This window comes from Pseudorasbora parva, chromosome 3 (assembly GCF_024679245.1).
Source record: "Pseudorasbora parva isolate DD20220531a chromosome 3, ASM2467924v1, whole genome shotgun sequence".
NCBI lineage: Eukaryota > Metazoa > Chordata > Actinopteri > Cypriniformes > Gobionidae > Pseudorasbora > Pseudorasbora parva.
The window spans coordinates 41030805-41052583 of record NC_090174.1 but is presented as its reverse complement, the minus strand read 5'-3'; the positions used below and the strand labels follow the sequence as shown (position 1 = coordinate 41052583).

Sequence of the window (21779 nt, the reverse complement as noted above, 5' to 3'; positions counted from 1 at the left end):
ATATACCGAGTTTGGTGAATGCAGATAAAACTAACCCCCCACTTTGGACAAAAGTGACACTTCCTGCTGCCAGTTGGTGGCGCTATAACTTTGACTCACAAAAGTCATATCCATGTGATCGGCCACTTACAACGAACACACAGCTGAAGTTTCATCAAAATGAATTAATGTATGCAAAAGTTATAACACACTTCCTGTTTCCCTTTTCTCGCCATAAATTCGTCTCTTCGCCACGGCCAAACCGTTTGAGATATCAAAAAGTTGCTCGCAATTTAGCATCCTCAGTGTCTTGACTTCATGCTGACCGAGTTTGGTGCTGATCGGGTGAATCGTCTAGGAGGAGTATCGCAAATTCCAGAGCATGCGTTTTCCGAATAACCCATTATAGCTCACTTCCTGTTGGGCGAAGCTTATGACTATGAGTGCGGAAGTTGTTCGGCCCGATGAGATCTATAAGTGTACCGAGTTTCATACATGTACGTGCAAGTGTGTTTAATATATAGACCCTGTTTTTCAAGGGGGCGCTGTTGAGCCCCCCTGCCACGCCCGGGTCAAACGCCTCTGCCAGACCCTGTTGGCCGCGCATTCCGATGTGTGTGCAAAGTTTCAAGAGTTTTCGAGCACGTTAAGTGCCCCAAAAATGCCCAAAAGGCGAAAAGATAATAATAATTAAAGCTGCGAGCAGCGATGACGGGCCCAAGCCGGGGGCACCGCCACCCCGGTGGCATCAGCTTAACTGTGCACAGCAGGCCAATAGGCATTTAATATGGGAAAAATAAATAATGGGACTTTGTCTAAGTCATTTGAATTCACCTCATTAACTGCAGCAACTGGTGCTGCTATGACCAGGAACCACAACAGTCACATCTCTGAGATCAATTACATTTTATTCATTAATTTTATGTCAGATGATGTCAAATGTCAATTTCAAAATGAGTGCAGAATACTGTCCAAATGCTGAAGTTGTATTATCCTTACACTTCTCTTAAAAATAAATTAAGCCAAATCACAGAGACCGCAACAATGATTTTAATATCAGTGTCAGGTAAGAGTAATATGCGTGCATATAATTTATGGAAGTTTATTATAAACAGCCACTTTTATAAGATCATGTGAAATTATTATTTTTTATCCATTTAAATTCTATCAATAAATAATCAGTTTAAAGAGGTGTCATACGTGATCTTTGCAAACACAGCACATGACCTTCTTTAAAGCCCATGTTATAGAAAACAATTAAAAGTATTAGAATATCACTTTCAATTATGTGCAAATGTATTTTTTGCAGCTCAAATTTTGTAAGTTCAGAAGACCAGTATTTAATTAAAGATATAATATATGTTTTAGTTTTTTACTTATTTTTCACAATAAAGTGATAGATATTTGTGATAGCCTATATGAAATTGTTAAATTATTAAAAAACAAGAGACAAGGTGACACACACAGAGTGAGAGAGACCCCCTCCAGACACACACACACACTAACACACACACACACACTAACACACACACACACACACACACACACACACACACACACACACACACACACACACACACACACACACACACACACACACACACACACAGAGTGATCCTGGGGGGGGGGGGGGGGGGGGTAACTAATTATATAAAACAATATTCTCAATGCCCTACAAATAAACTGGTTTTATACATTTATTTTTTTATTCAAACCCAGAATATGTTTAATCCTTTAATGCAGGCAAAAGCACAACAGTGAGAGGTAATTTAGACAGAAGAGTGGCTCACACAAACACACACACACACACTGTAGAAATCAGTGACACGTGTCCCCATGAGTCTGTGTGCATTCAGGTTGAAGTCCCCACCAGGCTAGAAAAAATAACACACACACACACACACACACACACACACACACACACACACACACACACACACACACACACACACACACACACACACACACACACACACAGTAGTAATGCTGAAGTATGCTGCAGGCAACCCTTATAAGCTCAGCCCACCCCCCCTCCCCCCTCCCCCTCCCAACACACACACACACACACACACACACACACACACTCACACTCACACTCACACTCACACTCACACTCATGTCTGGTTCACTATCTTTTTGGGGACTCGGCATAGACATAATGGTTTTTATGCTGTACAAACCATATATTCTGTCCTCCTACACTGCCCCTATCCATCACAGGAAACTTTCTGCATTTTCAAAGTAACTCATTCTGTCTGATTTATAAGCTTTTCTACCCATTGGGAAGTCCCCATGAGTCTGTGTGCATTCAGGTTTAAGTCCCCACCAGGCTAGAAAATCATTCACACACACACACACACACAGAGGCAAGGTTTTTTGCTTGAAAACTTATACAATATTGCCCTCTACTGGTCATTTAAGTGAGAGCATAAGTGTTGAAAAAAAAAAAAAACACCCAGTGTGATATAGAGAATAACCAGCAGGTGGGAGTATAGCCTTATTTATGAACCAGGCATGTGTGTGCTTCTTTTGTCTTTTTTAGGCTTATGCTAAGGGAAAACCGTTTGAGATATCCAATAACCGTTCGCATTTTAGCATCTTCTGTATATTTACTTCATGTTGTCCGAGTTTGGAGGAGATTGAATGAATCGCTTTTGATGAGAAGGTAAAAACTCAGAGCTCGCTTTTCACTTTTTCTCATTTTCAAACCAGATTATCTGACTTCCTGTTGGTCAGAGCTAATGACTGTAAATTAGAAAGCTGTCCAGCTCGAAAATTACAATATATATACCGAGTTTGGTGACTGTAGATAAAACTAACCCCCCGCTTTGGACAAAAGATGGCGCTACTGAGCCCCTCTACCACGCCCGTTTCTGAATCTTTGCTTGCATCTTCTGGACAGCATGTCTGATGTGTGTGTTGAGTTTCATGCAATTTCAAGCATGCTAAGTGTCTCAAAAACACATAAAAAGATTATTAGACTTTGACGCGTTGCCATGACAACAGTATTTCAAGAACCAGGAATCCATTCAAAAGTCTATATCTGCCATGTTTTGACATTATACTGATGAAGTTTGAAGTAAATCGGGTGAAAATAAGATGGGGATTTAAAGCAATTTTGAAAGTGACACACTTCCTGCTGCCAGTTGGTGGCGCTATAACTTTGACTCACAAAAGTCATATCCATGTGATCGGCCTCTTACAACAAACACACAGCTGAAGTTTCATCAAAATCTATTAATGTATGCAGAAGTTATAATACACTTCCTGTTTCCTTTTTCTCGCCATAAATTCGTCTCTTCGCCACGGCCAAACCGTTTGAGATATCAAAAAGTTGCTCGCAATTTAGCATCCTCAGTGTCTTGACTTCATGCTGACCGAGTTTGGTGCTGATCGGGTGAATCGTCTAGGAGGAGTATCGCAAATTCCACAGCATGCGTTTTCCGAACAACCCATAATAGCTCACTTCCTGTTTGGCTGACGCATAACTTAGAGCACGAAAGTTGTTCGGCCCGATGAGCTCTATATGTGTACCGAGTTTCATATATGTACGTGCAAGTGTGTTTGATTTATAGACCACGTTTTCAGAGCCCACTTTAGGGGGCGCTGTCGAGCCCCCCTGCCACGCCCGGGTCCCAGCCTCAGCCCGGCCCTGATGGCCGCGCATTCTGATGCGTGTGCAAAGTTTCAAGAGTTTTCGAGCATGGGAAGGGCCCCAAAAATGCCCAAATAGTCGCGTAAAAAAATAATAAATAATAATTAAAGCTGCGAGCAGCGATGACGGGCCCAAGCCGGTGGCACCGCCACCCCGGTGGCATCAGCTTTACTGTGCACAGCAGGCCAATAGGCATTTAATATGGGAAAAAATAAATAAAGGGACTATGTCAAAGTCATTTGAATTCACCTCATTAACTGCAGCAACTGGTGCTGCTATGACCAGGAACCACAACAGTCACATCTATAAGATCAATTACATTTTATTCTTTAATTTAATGTCAGGTGATGTCAAATGTCAATTTCAAAATGAGTGCAGAATACTGTCCAAATGCTGAAGTTGTATTATCCTTACACTTCTCTTAAAAATAAATTAAGCCAAATCACAGAGACCGCAACAATGATTTTAATATCAGTGTCAGGTAAGAGTAATATGCGTTCATATAATTTATAGAAGTTTATTATAAACAGCCACTTTTATAAGATCATGTGAATTTTTTTTTTTATCCATTTGAATTCTATCAATAAATAATTAGTTTAAAGAGGTGTCATGCGTGATCTTTGCAAACACAGCACATGACCTTCTTTAAAGCCAATGTTAAAGAAAACAGTTAAAAGTATTAGGATATCACTTTCAATTATGAGCAAATGTATTTTTTGCAGCTCAAAATTTTGTAAGTTCAGAAGACCAGTATTTAATTAAAGATATAATATATGTTTTTGTTTTACTTATTTTTCACAATAAAGTGATAGATATTTGTGATAGCCTATGATATGAAAGGGTTAAATTATGAAAAAACAAGAGAAAAGGTGACACACACACAGAGTGAGAGAGACCCCCTACACACACACACACACACACACACACACACACACACACACACACACACACACGCACGCACACACACAGAGTGATCCTGAGAGAGGGAGAGGGGGGGGGTAATTTTTTTATATTTATATTTTTTTAATTATAATTATTTGTATTAACACAATTATTTAACTAATTATATAAAACAATATTGTCAATGCCCTACAAATAAACTTGTTTTATACATTTATTTTTTTATTCAAACCCAGAATAATATGTTTAATCCTTTAATGCAGGCCAAAGCATTGAGAGGTAATCTTTTTAGACAGAAAAGTGTGTGTCTCTCTCTCTCTCTCTCTCTCTCTCTCTCTCTCTCTCTCTCTCTCTCTCTCTCTCTCTCACACACACACACACACACGTCTGGTTCACTATCTTTTTGGGGACTCACCATAGACGTAATGGTTTTTATGCTGTACACTCCATATATTCTGTCCTCCTACACTGCTCCTACCCCTAAACCTACCCATCACACAACTTTCTGCATTATCACCTTTTCAAAAGAACTCATTCTGTCTGATTTATAAGCTTCTGTACCCATTGGGACCTCAGTTTAGGTCCCTACAGTGACACGAGTCCTCATGAGTCTGTGTGCATTCAGGTTTAAGTCCCCACCAGGCTAGAACAACACACACACACACACAGACACACACACACACACACACACACACACACACACACACACACACACACACACACACACACACACACACACACACACACACACACACACACAAGTAATGCTGAAGTATGCTGCAGGCAACTCAAATCAGCTAAGCCCATCCCCCATTCCCCCATCCACAACACTTACACACAGCCACACACACACACACACACACACACACTCATATCTGGTTCACTATCTTTCTGGGGACTCACCATAGACGTAATGGTTTTTATGCTGTACAAAACATTAATTCTGTCCTCCTACACTGCCCCTGCCCCTAAATCTACCCATCACACAACTTTCTGCATTTTCACATTTTCAAAGTAACTCATTCTGTTTGATTTACAAGCTTTTGTACCCATTGGGACGTCCCCATGAGTCTGTGTGCATTCAGTTTAAGTCCCCACCAGGCTAGAAAACCATTCACACACACACACAGAGGCAAGTTTTTTTGCTTGAAAACTTATACAATATTGCCCTCTACTGGACATTTAAGGGAGAGCATGTGTTGAAAAAAAAACAAAAAAAAAACACAGTGTGCTATATAGAATAACCAGCAGGTGGGAGTATAGCCTTATTTATGAATCAGGCACTTGTTTTCTTATTTTGTGTTTTTTAGGCTTTTGCTACGGGAACACCGTTTGAGATATCCAATAACCGTTCGCATTTTAGCATCTTCTGTATATTTACTTCATGTTGTCCGAGTTTGGAGGAGATTGAATGAATCGCTTTTGAGGAGAGGGTAAAAACTCAGAGCTCGCTTTGCCACTTCTTATTATCTTCCAACCAAATTATCTGACTTCCTGTTGGTCAGAGCTAATGACTGTAAATTAGAAAGTTGTCCGGCTCGAAAAGTACAATATATATACAGAGTTTGGTGACTGCAGATAAAACTAACCCCCCACTTTGGACAAAAGCCACACTTCCTGCTGCCAGTTGGTGGCGCTATAACTTTGACTCACAAAAGTCATATCCATGTGATCGGCCTCTTACAACGAACACACAGCTGAAGTTTCATCAAAATGAATTAATGTATGCAAAAGTTATAACACACTTCCTGTTTCCCTTTTCTCGCCATAAATTTGTCTCTTCGCCACGGCCAAACCGTTTGAGATATCAAAAAGTTGCTCGCAATTTGGCATCCTCAATGTCTTGACTTCAGGCTGACCGAGTTTGGTGCTGATCGGGTGAATCGTCTAGGAGGAGTATCGCAAATTCCAGAGCATGCGTTTTCCGAACAACCCATTATAGCTCACTTCCTGTTGGGCGAAGCTTATGACTATGAGTGCGGAAGTTGTTCGGCCTGATGAGATCTATTAGTGTACCGAGTTTCATACATGTACGTGCAAGTGTGTTTAATATATAGACCCTGTTTTTCAAGGGGGCGCTGTTGAGCCCCCCTGCCACGCCCGGGTCAAAGGCCTCTGCCCGACCCTGTTGGCCGCGCATTCTGATGCGTGTGCAAAGTTTCAAGAGTTTTCGAGCACGTTAAGTGCCCCAAAAATGCCCAAAAGGCGAAAAGATAATAATAATAATAATAATAATAATAATAATAATAATAATCCTTAGAAGAACAATAGGGCTCTGCGCCCTTTCAGGGCTTGGGCCCTAATAACAAAAAAAAAAAAAAAAAAAAAAAATAATCCTTAGAAGAACAATAGGGCTCTGCGCCCTTTCAGGGCTTGGGCCCTAATAATAATAATAATAATAATAATAATAATAATAATCCTTAGAAGAACAATAGGGCTCTGCGCCCTTTCAGGGCTTGGGCCCTAATAATGACTTAATTAGAATAGTCAAAACACAAAAAGAAGACAATATGTATATGAATAAATATGTGTCATGCACAATTGAAGCAAGAGAGGAAAAGAGCTGGATCTAAATGCAGGCAGTTGATTTGATTTTCAAAACTCCAAATATCTTAGGATACTTAAACTGGCAAAACATGAACAGAACAACCAGTGCACACAATAAACAGAACAAGCACAGGGTTTTAACACACTAGCAAACAAATCAAAGAAATGAGACAAAGGTGCACTCAATCAATCAATGAAAAACCATGGCAACAAGCTAAAGAACCCAAAGAAAACTGATCTAGAAACAAACTAAATGTCAAACTCAAAAACAACAACCAAGGCATAACCCTTACAACACACACACACACACACACACACACACACACACACACACACACACACACAACACACACACACACACACACACACACACACACACACACACACACACACACACACACACACACACACACACACACACACACACACACACACACAGTGTTTCCATGTTTTATGGGGACATTCCATAGGTGTAATGGATTTTATACTGTACAAACCGTTTTTTCTATCCCCCTATACTGCCCCTGCCCCTAAACCTACCCATCACAGGAAACATTCAGCATTTTTACTTTCTCAAAAAAACTCCTTCTGTATGATTTATAAGATGTTTTCTTCATGGGGACCAAAAAATGTCCCCACAAGGACAAGGATTTCGGATATTACCATCTTTGACACACACACACGCACACGCACACACGCACGGACACACACACACACACACACACACACACACACACACACACACACACACACACAATGGCAACACTTTACAATAAGGTCTCATTAGTTAACATTAGTTAATACATTGACTAACATTACATAACATACAACTTTTGATTAAAATAAATGATTTATAAATGATAAATAAAATAAATCTGTTAGTTAATGTTAACTAATGTATTTAAACTAATGTTCAGAAACAGAACCTTATTATGAAGTGTTTCCAAATTATTATATAAATAGACTATAGAATAAAACGGATATTATTAACACTCACTGAATCAAGAATGAAAAAAATATTTAAAATTGTATATACAGTGAGGAAAATAAGTATTTGAACACCCTGCTATTTTGCAAGTTCTCCCAGTTGGAAATCATGGAGAGGTCTGAAATTTTCATCGGAGGTGCATGTCCACTGTGAGAGACATAATCTAAAAAATCCAGAAATCACAATATATGATTTTTTTAACTATTTATTTGTATGATACAGCTGCAAATAAGTATTTGAACAATTGTCTATCAGCTAGAATTCTGACCCTCAAAGACCTGTTAGTCTGCCTTTAAAATGTCCACCTCCACTCCATTTATTATCCTAAATTAGATGCACCTGTTTGAGGTTGTTAGCTGCATAGACACCTGTCCACCCCATACAATCAGTAAGAATCCAACTACTAACATGGCCAAGACCAAAGAGATGTCCAAAGACACTAGAAACAAAATTGTACACCTCCACAAGTCTGGAAAGGGCTACGGGGAAATTACCAAGCAGCTTGGGGAAAAAAGGTCCACTGTTGGAGCAATCATTAGAAAATGGAGGAAGCTAAACATGACTGTCAGTCTCCCTCGGACTGGGGCTCCATGCAAGATCTCACCTCGTGATGTCTCAGTGATCCTAAGAAAGGTGAGAAATCAGCCCAAAACTACACGGGAAGAGCTGGTCAATGACCTGAAAAGAGCTGGGACCACTGTTTCTAAGGTTACTGTTGCAAAAGATTCCAAGGTTAACTTGCAAAATAGCAGGGTGTTCAAATACTTATTTTTCCTCACAGTATCTAGCATAGTCACTTTGGTAAAAACCTAAGCTAGAAAGCTTGAGCCTTTGTTTTACAGTCTTTATTTATGTTCTTTCTTTAATTCATTGTGTGATGCTGAAAGCAAACTTTCTGTGAGAGAAGGTTCCTGTGATCTTGGCTTTGACTCCGATTTACTGAATCACTTGCATGCTAAATGTATTTGCTATTCTCCCTTTAAATTGCCTATTCTGCTATCTCCATTTTGCAGAAATTAATTGACTTGTTTTCTCTTTTTCTACAGAGATTATGAATGATGTCATTAAGAAGGTGAAGAAGAAGGGAGAGTGGAAGGTACACATGACCATCACCCTCATTTCTGCTGAAAAACATCTTGTGTTTAAAAGTCATACTTGAAAAAGATTGTCATAAACTATAGCATATAATATTGGCGTAACTACATTCCATGATAGAAACCAGCATTCAAAACAAGCTGTGTTACACTGGTCTTTTCAGCCTGGCTATAATGGTAACAATGATTTGTTGCATGACCATGTATGCTGTTCATACACTGTAAAATTTATTTAGAAAAAGTTACCTGGTTGCCTTAAAATTGAGTTCATTGCAATAAAAAAATTGAGTTAATACAATGAACATTTTTTTGAGATTCAACAACCTTTATTTAAATATTTTTAAAAGATTCTGCATATTGGATAATTGTGTGTGTTTTCTTTTTGATGACGCAGTGAAACATGCCAAATATGGCTATTTTCATGAATTATCAAATGTATGTGTTTCAGATACAATACTATTTTGAGTTTCTATTTATTAAAAAAATTTCCTTTATTGTCTTAACTCAAATTTTTAATTTCATTAAACTCAAAATGTTAAGGCAACCAGGTTACTTACTTTTTTTTAAGTTAAACCAAAAAAAAAAAGTAATCTAGTGTAGATTATGTACAGTATGCTTATGTTCTCCCTCAGGTTCTGGTGGTGGACAAGCTCAGCATGAGAATGATCTCATCATGCTGTAAAATGACAGACATTATGTCTGAGGGAATCACAAGTGAGTTTTAATAGAACAAATTCACATAGCAGTATATAGCAATTTGGCTCAAATGTAGTTTCTTCCATAACCTTTTTTTTTCTCCTCCAGTTGTTGAGGACATAACCAAGCGCCGTGAGCCTCTTCCTACCATGGAAGCCATATATCTCATCACTCCATCTGATGAGGTAACATTTATTCTTATATATAAAACAGAGCTTATATGGGAGGTTTTTTTTAACCTGCACAACTGTTTTCAGCATTAAAATAACAAATGTTTCTTAAGCACGAAATCTGCATATTAAAAAAGGTTTCTGAAGGATCACATGACACTGAAGAATGGAGTAATGTGTTAGGGCATAAGAGTTTAGGACCCAGGACCCGTAATGAAAAATGGAGACCAAGAGCCAGAAGTGCAATTAATTAAATACATTTTTTCTATTCTAATTTTTTATTTTCTGAAGAATAGTTTGCAGCTTCATCAGCAGAAGCCAGCTTCAAGTCTCACAAGGAACTCGTAGGCCTCACTCCCTCTCTACCAGATTTTCATACATACAGTTTCTCAAGTTATACTGTTTTTAATGTCTAACCACGTCATTACTCTAAGTTGAATGGTTCTGATTGGCTAAGAGAAAATAGACAGTCACAGTAAAATTCCACACATTGTCAGTTAATCAAATTCACATGTCCATAGATGACTTGACGCTTTCACCCCTGAATTAGGCACGTAGTGACCTTCCAGGTCTGGAGCAGGTGCCAGCTTGTCCAGAACAACAAGTCCACCTATCTCTTAAAATCCTCATAATTCACCTCCAGTACTGATCTGAAACACAGAATACTGCACAGATATACAGTTGGACTTGATTAAGCTCCGGTTCTGACCAGAACGTTTCCCAAAACATACTGATAACATGTGCTTTCTCTCGGTGAGAGGTACGGACATGCAGTATTACAGGCAATATTCATCTTGATTCCTTAGTGTTTCAGTAAAAGGAAATACAAAAGTAATAAAATATAATAGAAATGAAAGACAAATCCATATTTCACCTCTGGAAGCCGGGCTAAGTGAGTAAGCCTGGTTGCTGCACTCCTGGCATGTTAGGGGTGTGTGATACCTCCAGAATAGAAAACACACGACAACATGTTGCTATCAAGTGTTTAGCAACACATCACAGATCCCTAGGACAGACCCTCTCATAGACCAAATACAAACTTTAGAATACAAAGAAGGAGAAACAACAATTATTGGTCCAATTGACTTAGTAATATCATAACTGGAAAAAATCATTAGAAGTCGTTATAAGAAGGATATTGATTAATTGACTAAATTTAATTAGGATATATAGATAAAGGTATACTGAAGCAGCAGTGGACTTCAGAATCCAACCTTTCAATTGAGTCCTGATTTTATTTTTAAAAAATTATTGTAATATTTCATAATTTTACAGTATTTAAAGCATTGATGAACATAAGCGACTTCTTTCAAAAAAATTAAATCTTACCCTAAACATTTGTACGGTTGTGAATATAGGATATATAGTTTTTTTTATTACATATGGATAAATAACATAATATTTGTTTGTGTTTTCAACAGTCAGTTGAGGGACTCATCAATGACTTCAGAGATCCCCGTAATCCTGTATACAGAGGGGCACACGTGTTCTTCTCAGACAGTGAGTATGTTTTTGGACCGCAGCAACTGTTTTTAATTTATTTATTTATTTACCACATCTACTTGATAATTATCTAGAATATGTATCCCACTCAGTCTCTGCTTTTATTCTTTATTTCAGCAATCCCAGACTCTATGTTCAACTTGATAAGTAAATCCCGTGCCTCTAAATCCATAAAGACACTGACTGAGATTAACATCGCCTTCCTGCCCTATGAATCACAGGTGAGAGCCTTTGCATTAGACCCCTGGAATCCCTAGGACCTGAGAGAGAGAAAGAATGATGCTTAGGAGGAAGTATGGAGGTTTGGGGGAAGGGTGGTGAACTCATGTATCATGCCAGAACATTCAGCAGCTTTAGTCAGGCCGTCTCTGTGCCTGCAATCCTCTGTTGTTGCCCTTTATAATTAATCCTGAGGAGTGGCTGAATCAGCCCCAACCCTAATCCCGCTCCTCACTGGCTAATGCCCCATCAATGAGTCACCGGGCAGCCAATGACAGAGAGCATGGATTTGGAATTTGATTGGATGCCAGTGGGTTATGTTCATGTGACAGATGGGGCAGTATGTTTAGGCTAGTGTGTTAAGATAGGGAGAGAGAATGCAACACTGATATGGATTATAGGTCAAGCTGAGGGAAGGTAAGAGGATAGCGCCATTTTTATGTAGCAGATTAATCAGAATGACATGTTTCTGGCCAAACATGCAGAATGTACAGGACATAGCACATTTATACAGGGAGAGGTGAGACAGTTGATCTATCGATGAGTTACTGTTGTGAAAGAGGATTATGGGACAGTAACAGCCATATACAGTACAACATGTTACTTAGGCATTCACAAACTGGCACTATTAAAGGGGTGATGAATTGAGAAATCAACTTTCCTTTGAGTGTTTGATATATAAAAGGTCAAGATAATATAAGATTATCCTGTATATTTCAGATCTGAAAACTTTCTTTTTAGTCCAGGAAAAGCTTTTATAGACACAAGGACCAGAAAACAATCGTATGCTTCATTCTTTCGTCATAGCGCTACGAAACACGGCCTCTACAGCACGTGTAATTCAGTCTCATTTCACCGACTCATGGAGCTGTTCGGATCACGTTAGCCAGCAGCAATAAACATGTGGAAGAAGATGGCAAGCAAGATATTGTGGAAGAACACATCATAATATCATAATCATCATAAAAGTAGGAATGTGTGATACTTCATTGATTTTTAATAAAGTTCCAGCTCACGTGGGGAAGACCGTGTATGTGTGTTTGCTCCATTTCACTGCAGAATCATTTGTAAACAAGTCTCAAGTACTGGATTTGCAGACACAATGTTGTGTTTTCTTCTATATTGGATCCAACAGGAATGGTGCAACAAACTTATGTGAGTTAAACGTCTTTTTTATATGTAATGGTACTAGTCCCGGGGCTGTACAAAGCCAACGTATGCCCGTCAGCAGAAATTATTTCTTGATCTGGGCGCGCACGTGTGTGTGTGTGCGTACGTTTCGCCCTTATAACGAACGACCGTGTGGGTGCGGGCCATGTAATACAATTGCGGGTGGATGTGAAATAAATCATTGTGTTTGTTTGATGAAGACAAGTTACAGTGGCCGCTTTCAAAATAATCTCTCCCTCACGTGAACTGAACTGACAGGGGCTAGATATGACATTGGAGCTGAAGCTCATTAAATATGCAAATCTTATCCAATCCTAGCCGTGGGCGTTTACTTCCAAGTCTCCAGTGCGGAACACCCATCAAAACCCAGCGTTCAGAAGACAGCCTCAAAACCAGTGTAGAAAATAGCCTATTACTTATTAGATATTATGTTTTTGAATGTTAAAGCCACACAAACGTCATTAGTTGACCTCAGACAACAGTATAAAAAAATGGAAAAAAAGCCAGTTCATGTCACCTTTAACATTCATCCCTGCTTCACTTTTGGTGAATGCCTACTTTGCTATTATATATGATGTAAAAAACAGTATGTGAGATAGTATGTCTGAATTCATAGCATCCATAAAACAGCAGGTGGAAAGTATCAGGTCACTAATGGTGAGATTCTGAAGTACACATCTGATGAACACTTTACATCTAATTATTGGTAGTATCATATAAAACATATACTTTTAAATAGCCGTGAAGTATGTTTCAAACCAATTGTAGTGCTAGACAGTGCGTGATGCAGCTCCTGGGTCCAGTTGCATGAATAACCGCATTTGAATCACACAGCAGATCTGAGATGTTATGAATAAAACTACAAATCTGTATGTTATAGTGAGGCATTTATCTATTGTTGGTATGTTGTCCTCAGGTGTTCTCAGTGGACAACCCAGATGCCTTCCAGGATTTCTACAGTCCGTTTAAAGCTGACGTGAAGAACCAGGTGTTGGAGCGCTTAGCCGAGCAAATAGCCACCCTGTGTTTCACACTGAAAGAGTACCCAGCTGTTAGATACAGAGGGTGAGAAAGGAAGAGGAAACACACAAAAACATCTCGCTGGCAAATGTATCTGCTGCCACATATCTGTAATCTAAACATTATCAGCCATCTGCAAAGAGAATACAAGAAACACAAGCAAACTTATTTTAAAAAAATCAGATATCAGGTTGCATCATGATTGAATAGTGTATGTGTTGCTGTGTTTTTCAGAGAGTACAAAGACAATGGAGTTCTGGCCCAGATGCTTCAGGATAAACTGGATGGTTACAAAGCAGATGACCCCACTTTGGGAGAGGTGAGTCTGAGAGCTTGTAGCACAATATTTTGTCTCGAATGATAAAAATAAACTGCTTCTGTCTCGCACCAGTGACCTTCATTTCTCACTGTCCAACTTTAATTCCTTGCCTTACTGTTTTGTGCTCTATCTTTGTCTTCTTTCACAGGGACCTGATAAAGCACGTTCCCAGCTATTGATTCTGGACCGAGGTTTTGACCCCGTCTCGCCACTTCTACACGAGCTCACACTTCAGGCTATGGCCTATGACCTGGTGTCCATTGAGAATGATGTCTACAAGTAATAACTCGTCTCTAGCAGTTTGTAAATGATCTATATACTGCTCTATGGTCGCTCAGATCATTTGAACTGACCCTCAGTCAAATCCAATTGTTTCACCTTTTGTGATGTTAATTACTCCTTCCATTATCACTCTGTACATGTGTACTGTAGGGCGTTACTGATGCTGATGGTGCGTGTGTGTGTGTGTGTGTGTGTGTGTGTGTGTGTGTCTATCAGGTATGAGACCAGTGGAATGGGTGACACTCGTATGAAAGAGGTGCTGTTGGATGAAGATGATGACCTGTGGATGACTCTGAGACATAAACACATAGCAGAGGTGTCAACGTAAGTCTGTCTTGAACAAATTTAGATGTACGATTATATGCCACGTTCTAGTCCATTGATGAAGATAGGCGCAGAGGATGAAATGGTAGCATATTCTAATAGTATGACATAGTCACAAACATAATGCTAACGTTATAAATAACTTTACTTTTACTTTAGATCAATTTAATGCAATATAAAGATTGCAAATAATATAAATATATACTATAAACATATACTATAAATAAAGTGAAACTGAAAATTAAAACTACAGTAAAGAAGAAATACAGTGAATGAAAATATTTAGTTACGTCTTCAAAACTGTATTGCACAAACTATAAAATATTTTAGTCTCTTTTTCTCTCTTTTTTAGGGCAGTAACTAAATCGCTTAAGGACTTCTCCGCAAGCAAAAAGATGAATACCGGAGAGAAGGTGTGTTATTTATCAGTGATCAAACCTTAATAGGATAGTTCACCCAAAAAGGAAAATGGTGTCATCATTTACTCATCCTCAAGTTGTTCCAAACCTGTATGAGTTTCTTTGTTCTGCTGAACTCAAAAGAAGATATTTGGAAGAATGTTTGTAACCAAGTAGATAGAGCAACCATTTACTACCATAGTAGTTTTTCCCCCTACTATGGTAGTGAATTGTTGCCTTCTCTACTTGGTTACACACATTCTTCAAAATATCATCTTCTGTGTTCAGCAGAAGAAAGAAACTCAAACAGTTTTGGAACAGCTTGAGGGTGAGTAAATGATGACACAATTTTTCTTTTTGGGTGAACTATCCCTTTAACTGCAGTTTCTTGATTATTGCCAATAAATAACATGCTATTTTTGTATCTTACAGACCACCATGAAAGAGCTATCTCAAATGCTTAAAAAGATGCCACAGTACCAGAAAGAGTTAAGCAAGGTGCGTCAATAACCTGTTATATTAATTAATTAAATGGGCTAATAAAGCCAATAGTGCTGATCTTTTTTATGGTGGTTTTGTGATCTTGCAGTATTCAACTCACCTGCACTTAGCAGAAGACTGTATGAAGCAATACCAGGGCACAGTGGACAAACTGTGCCGTGTGGAGCAGGTAAAGCTTTTCTTTGATCGATCTGCCTGCTCAATTCGACATAATAATGAATGTTAATAGTGTTCATGTGCTCTGTCATAGGATTTAGCTATGGGCACAGATGCAGAGGGTGAGAAGATCAAAGACCCCATGAGAGCCATCGTACCCATACTACTGGATGCCAACGTCACCATCATGGACAAGATCCGTATCATCCTGCTCTACATCTTCCTCAAGAACGGTGAGGGAACATGGCCTCTCTGTTTTGTTGTGTGTGTGGGTGAGATGGGGGTGGTATGTTTGACATGTACATTTTGTACACAGTCATTATTGCTAATATCACACAGCAGTGAGCAAAACCAGTATAATGCTGGGCTTCTAGGATCTAGAACCAAACTCTGTAATTCTCTGTATAATTATGTATAATTATTCCTGGTTGACTTTGTGTGTGTCTCATAGGTGTGTCAGAGGAGAATCTGTGTAAGCTCCTCCAGCATGCTCAGATTCCTCCAGAGGACAGTGACATCATCTCTAATATGGCGCATATGGGAATTCCCATCATTTCAGAGGTCAGCTAATGAACTCTTCTTTATTCATATGAAGCATGTTCCCTTATCTTACAATATTCACAGAATAGACAGACACCATGGGTGCAGCAATAAAGGAACGTCCAGCCAAAAAAAGAGACTTAAAGGGTTAGTTCACCCAAAAATGAATTTTGTCATTAATGACACACCCTAATGTTGTTCCACACCCGTAAGACATCCGTTCATCTTCTGAACACAGTTTAAAACAGATATTTTATATTCTGTCTCTCCATTGAAAAAGTATGCATAGTATACTGTCCCTTTCAAGAAGGACCAGAAAGTAATAAAAACATCATCAAAGTAGTCCATGTGTGACATCTGTGGGTTAGTTAGAATCTCTTGAAGCATCGAAAATACATTTTGGTCCCAAAATAAAAAAAAACTATGACTTTATTCAGCATTGTCTTCTCTTCCGGGTTTGTTTTCAATCATCAAACAAAGATTCGAATGATTATGAATCACCGTATTGATTCATGATTTGGATCGCCAATGTCACATGATTTCAACAGTTTGGCAGTTTGACACACGATCCGAATCATGAATCAATGTATTTCCGATGCTTCAAGTGATTCTACTAACCCACAGATGTCACACATGGACTACTTTGATGATGTTTTTATTACCTTTCTAGTCCTTCTGGAAAGGGACAGTACAGGTCCTTCTCAAAAAAATTGCATATTGTGATTAAAGTTCATTATTTTCCATAATGTAATGATAAAAATTAAGCTTTCATATATTTTAGATTCATTGCATACCAACTGAAATATTTCAGGTCTTTTATTGTTTTAATACTGATGATTTTGGCATACAGCTCATGAAAACCCAAAATTTCTCAAAAAATTTGCATATTTCATCCGACCAATAAAAGAAAAGTGTTTTTAATACAAAAAAGGCAACCTTCAAATAATTATGTTCAGTTATGCACTCAATACTTGGTCAGGAATTCTTTTGCAGAAATGACTGCTTCAATGCGGCGTGGCATGGAGGCCATCAGCCTGTGGCACTGCTGAGGTGTTATGGAGGCCCAGGATGCTTCGCTAGCGGCCTTAAGCTCATCCAGAGTGTTGGGTCTTGCGTCTCTCAACTTTCTCTTCACAATATCCCACAGATTCTCTATGGGGTTCAGGTCAGGAGAGTTGGCAGGCCAATTGAGCACAGTAATACCATGGTCAGTAAACCATTTACCAGTGAGTGTGAGCCAGGTCGTGCTGAAAAACATAATCTTCATCTCCATAAAGCTTTTCAGCAGATGGAAGCATGAAGTGCTCCAAAATCTCCTGATAGCTAGCTTCATTGACCCTCCCCTTGATAAAACACAGTGGACCAACACCAGCAGCTGACATGGCACCCCAGACCATCACTGACTGTGGGTACTTGACACTGGACTTCAGGCATTTTGGCATTTCCTTCTCCCAAGTCTTCCTCCAAGACTCTGGCACCTTGATTTCCGAATGACATGCAAAATTTGCTTTCAGCCGGAAAAAGTACTTTGGACCACTGAGCAACAGTCCAGTGCTGCTTCTCTGTAGCCCAAAAGTGGCTTGACCTGGGGAATGCAGCACCTGTAGCCCATTTCCTGCACACGCCTGTGCACGGTGGCTCTGGATGTTTCTACTCCAGACTCAGTCCACTGCTTCCGCAGGTCCCCCAAGGTCTGGAATCGGTCCTTCTCCACAATCTTCCTCAGGGTCCGGTCACCTCTTCTCGTTGTGCAGCGTTTTCCTTCCCACAGACTTCCCACTGAGGTGCCTTGATACAGCACTCTGGAAACAGCGTATTCGTTCAGAAATTTCTTTCTGTGTCTTACCCTCTCGCTTGAGGGTGTCAATGATGGCCTTCTGGACAGGGTCGGGTCGGCAGTCTTACCCATGATTGCGGTTTTGGGTAATGAACTAGGCTGGGAGTTTTTAAAAGCCTCAGGAATCTTTTGCAGGTGTTTAGAGTTAATTAGTTGATTCAGATGATTAGGTTAATAGCTCGTTTAGAGAACCTTTTCATGATATGCTAATTGTTTGAGATTTGGAATTTTGGGTTTTCATGAGCTGTATGCCAAAATCATCAGTATTAAAACAATAAAAGACCTGAAATATTTCAGTTGGTGTGCAATGAATCTAAAATATATGAAAGTTTAATTTTTATCATTACATTATGGAAAATAATGAACTTTATCACAATATGCTAATTTTTTTAGAAGGACCTGTATACTGTGCATACGTTTTCAATGGAGAGACAGAATCTCTTGGACTAAATATAAAATATCTTAAACTGGGTTCCAAAAATGAACGGAGGTCTTACGGGTGTGGAATGACATTAGGGTGAGTAATGACATCAAATTCATTTTTGCATTTTTGCCATTCTTCTTTCAGACGAATACAATCAGAGTTATATTAAAGTCCTGGCTAATTCAAGCTTTATAATTGCAGGGATTGTTTTGAAGTCCATAAAACTGCATCTGTCCCTCAAATAACATGCTCCACACAGCTCTGGGAGGTTAATAAAGGCCTTCTGATGCAAATCATTGCATTTATGCAAGAAAAAAATCCATATTTAAAGCTTTTTAAATTAAAGATCCTGCCGATCGCCTTCCGTGGAAAAGTGTTGAAAGTGCCTTCTCGGAGTTCAAGATGCGTACGCAACATCTGACGAGCGTACCAAGGGGGTAATCTAGCACTCGGAAAGCGTTCCACCCATAGGGGCGGCCATTGCTAACCAAGCCATCACCTGCTGTTAGCATCCCATTGACTCCCATTCATTTTTGAGTCACTTTGACAGTAAATAACTTTACATCAGAGGTGTTTAAAGACTCCATTTGTCCATTGTTTATTTATAAAGAAACACGACAATGCATAAAAGACTCCGTTACCTTGTATCTTACACTATCGCCCCGCAGAAGCTGTTTTTGTAAAAATAGGCTAACGATTGCGTCATAACCAACGTCATAACCAACTCTGTCGCACAGTTGAGAAATTACCGTATAGACCTGAGGAGACGCTCGCAGTCAATCTTTTACTGTTTATGAGACAGTCGGGGGGACGTGGAGACATAAAGTCTGATAAAGTTAAGGGGGAAGAATGGGGAGAAGCCCATAGTGAGCCAAAAGCAACGGGAGAACATATTTAAACAACGTGATTCAGCTTTCACTTTCCACAACTATTAGAAGACCTACAGCTGTCAGACAGGTTGCTCACGTCACATCTACGTCGTCAAGCTCAGTCTGAGCCTGCGCAGTTCGCTCAGCCATCTGGAAGTGAGTGCTCCTATACTGACATCACATTCCGACGTTGACGTCAATGGGATAGCTCTGTCCATTTCTTTTACTGTCTATGGAGCGTACCCGGTAGTGTAAGCCTTTGAACTGCAGAGGCACTTTTAACACTTTCCATAAACTGAATATGGAAGGCGATCGACTGAAATGTTACTTTAAGTTTTAAATATGGATATTTTTCTTACACAAACGCATCAATTCACTTCTAAAGGCATTTATTAACCTCCCAGAGCTGTTTGGAGCACTTTGACATACGGATGCATTTTTGCAAACAGAGCAACAATCCCTGATATTACAAAACTTGGATTAGCCAGGACTTTTTTAATACAACTCCACTTTTATTCGTCTGAAAGAAGAATGTCATATACACCTAGGATGACTTGAGGGTGAGTAAATCATAGGCTAATTTTCATTTTTGGGTGAACTATCCCTTTAAATATGCAAGAGTAAACAAACTAATAACATACAGGTAGGAGTAACCAGGGGTGCTTCTCAATATCCCTCCTCCGTCCCCCCTCCTATGACCCGGAAACCAATGGAGTTCAGCCATCTTGAAGGAGATCTCAATTCTCTAATTGCACCGCAAGGATGGAGGCGTGAGGAGGCTTCCTGAGGAGTCATGAGCGAGGATACACTGGAGTATCCTTTGCGGAAGTGTTTATTCGACTAAACGTGACGCACGCATTAATTCTCCTCCCCCTTCACATCGTGCCAAAGTTTATTCATCATTATTATGTTTACATGTACAAGACACACGTTTGTCAAATAACAACAAATGACAGTTGCAGAATTATATTAAAGCACATGAATGAAACAAATAGAGAAACAAATAGAAACCAATACTATAGCCTACAATTAATAAAAAGCAGTTAATAACTGGAATTCGTTGTTAATAATAACTGGTAATATTAATTAAAATATGGACAAATGTGGTATGTTGTGGAGGCTGAAGCTCACAATATAAATAGTTATCTCTAATGTTCAAGAATCCCGACTTAATCCAGCGGTGAAGTCATCATTAATTGACGCCTCTTTGAAGTGACGTTAAAGGGAGCGAGGATATATCATTTCACTTGATTCAATTCCTCCGTCCTTCATCTTTTCCTCGCGTCCTTCCCTCGCATCCCGAAGGGGTGGAGCTAAGGAGCGAGGAAAGGAAGCTAGGAAAGGAAACGAGGATGCACAAATAAGAATTGGGAAGCACCCCAGGACATGATTAGTCCATACAATGGGTTATGGGAAATGTAGTTCATGAGGTAAAACAGATGGAAAGTGTGCCCTCTAGTGGAGAATGGCACTTTTATTGTTATTGACTTGTTCATCCGGAATTCGGTGAATCACTAATCATACGGTCTGAGGTCAAACTGCATAGCTTTTTAAATATGAATCCACAGCAAGCAACCACACGCAAAGGGAAGAAATCTGACCGGAAGGAAAGAGTCAGTGAGCAAACGTACCAGCTCTCGCGATGGACTCCACTGGTTAAAGACATCATGGAGGTAAGCTAAACAAACAGCACTTGCTTTACTTTGGACTTGTCAACATTCTGTTCATTTAACTTCTCCTACATTATGATAGGATGCCATTGAAGACAAACTTGATCCAAAACAGTATCCTTACATCTCGACACGCACCGCATCCTCAAAAACGACCACAGCTTCCAGGTATGATTAGCTGCACAAACATATGGATTCATATGCAACAACATCTCATTACTCTACTGAAATATCCTGTGATAACACTAATGTTGTCTTTTTTTAGTGCCCGTTATGGGAACTGGCATAAGAACAAGAGCCCAGGAGAGATACGCAATGGCCCACGCATTATCGTCTTCATCATTGGGGGTGTAACCTACAGCGAGATGCGCTGCGTCTATGAGGTCACACAGGCCAACGGCAAATGGGAAGCACTCATCGGTGGGTTGCAGTGCTAAAGGGTCCTTCCTGACACCTCAAAAATGCCAATGACTCACTATTACACAGACGACTACTAGAGAACACAGCATTACACAATT

At 39.5% G+C, this 21779-nt stretch overlaps 1 protein-coding gene across 1 annotated transcript in view; it reads left to right on the top strand.

Annotated features, from left to right (window-relative positions):
* The window catches only part of stxbp1b (syntaxin binding protein 1b), a 45940-nt gene that overhangs the window by 21759 nt on the left and 2402 nt on the right, over positions 1-21779 (top strand). Inside the window, exons 2-18 of the mRNA XM_067440173.1 lie at positions 9116-9165; positions 9796-9877; positions 9968-10044; positions 11451-11529; positions 11650-11753; positions 13838-13986; positions 14176-14260; positions 14409-14539; positions 14759-14866; positions 15219-15279; positions 15697-15762; positions 15854-15934; positions 16016-16154; positions 16373-16482; positions 21160-21264; positions 21344-21429; positions 21527-21681. Of these exons, the coding sequence (XP_067296274.1) occupies positions 9116-9165; positions 9796-9877; positions 9968-10044; positions 11451-11529; positions 11650-11753; positions 13838-13986; positions 14176-14260; positions 14409-14539; positions 14759-14866; positions 15219-15279; positions 15697-15762; positions 15854-15934; positions 16016-16154; positions 16373-16482; positions 21160-21264; positions 21344-21429; positions 21527-21681 (1668 nt within the window). The remainder of the gene's footprint in view (positions 1-9115; positions 9166-9795; positions 9878-9967; positions 10045-11450; positions 11530-11649; positions 11754-13837; positions 13987-14175; positions 14261-14408; positions 14540-14758; positions 14867-15218; positions 15280-15696; positions 15763-15853; positions 15935-16015; positions 16155-16372; positions 16483-21159; positions 21265-21343; positions 21430-21526; positions 21682-21779) is intronic.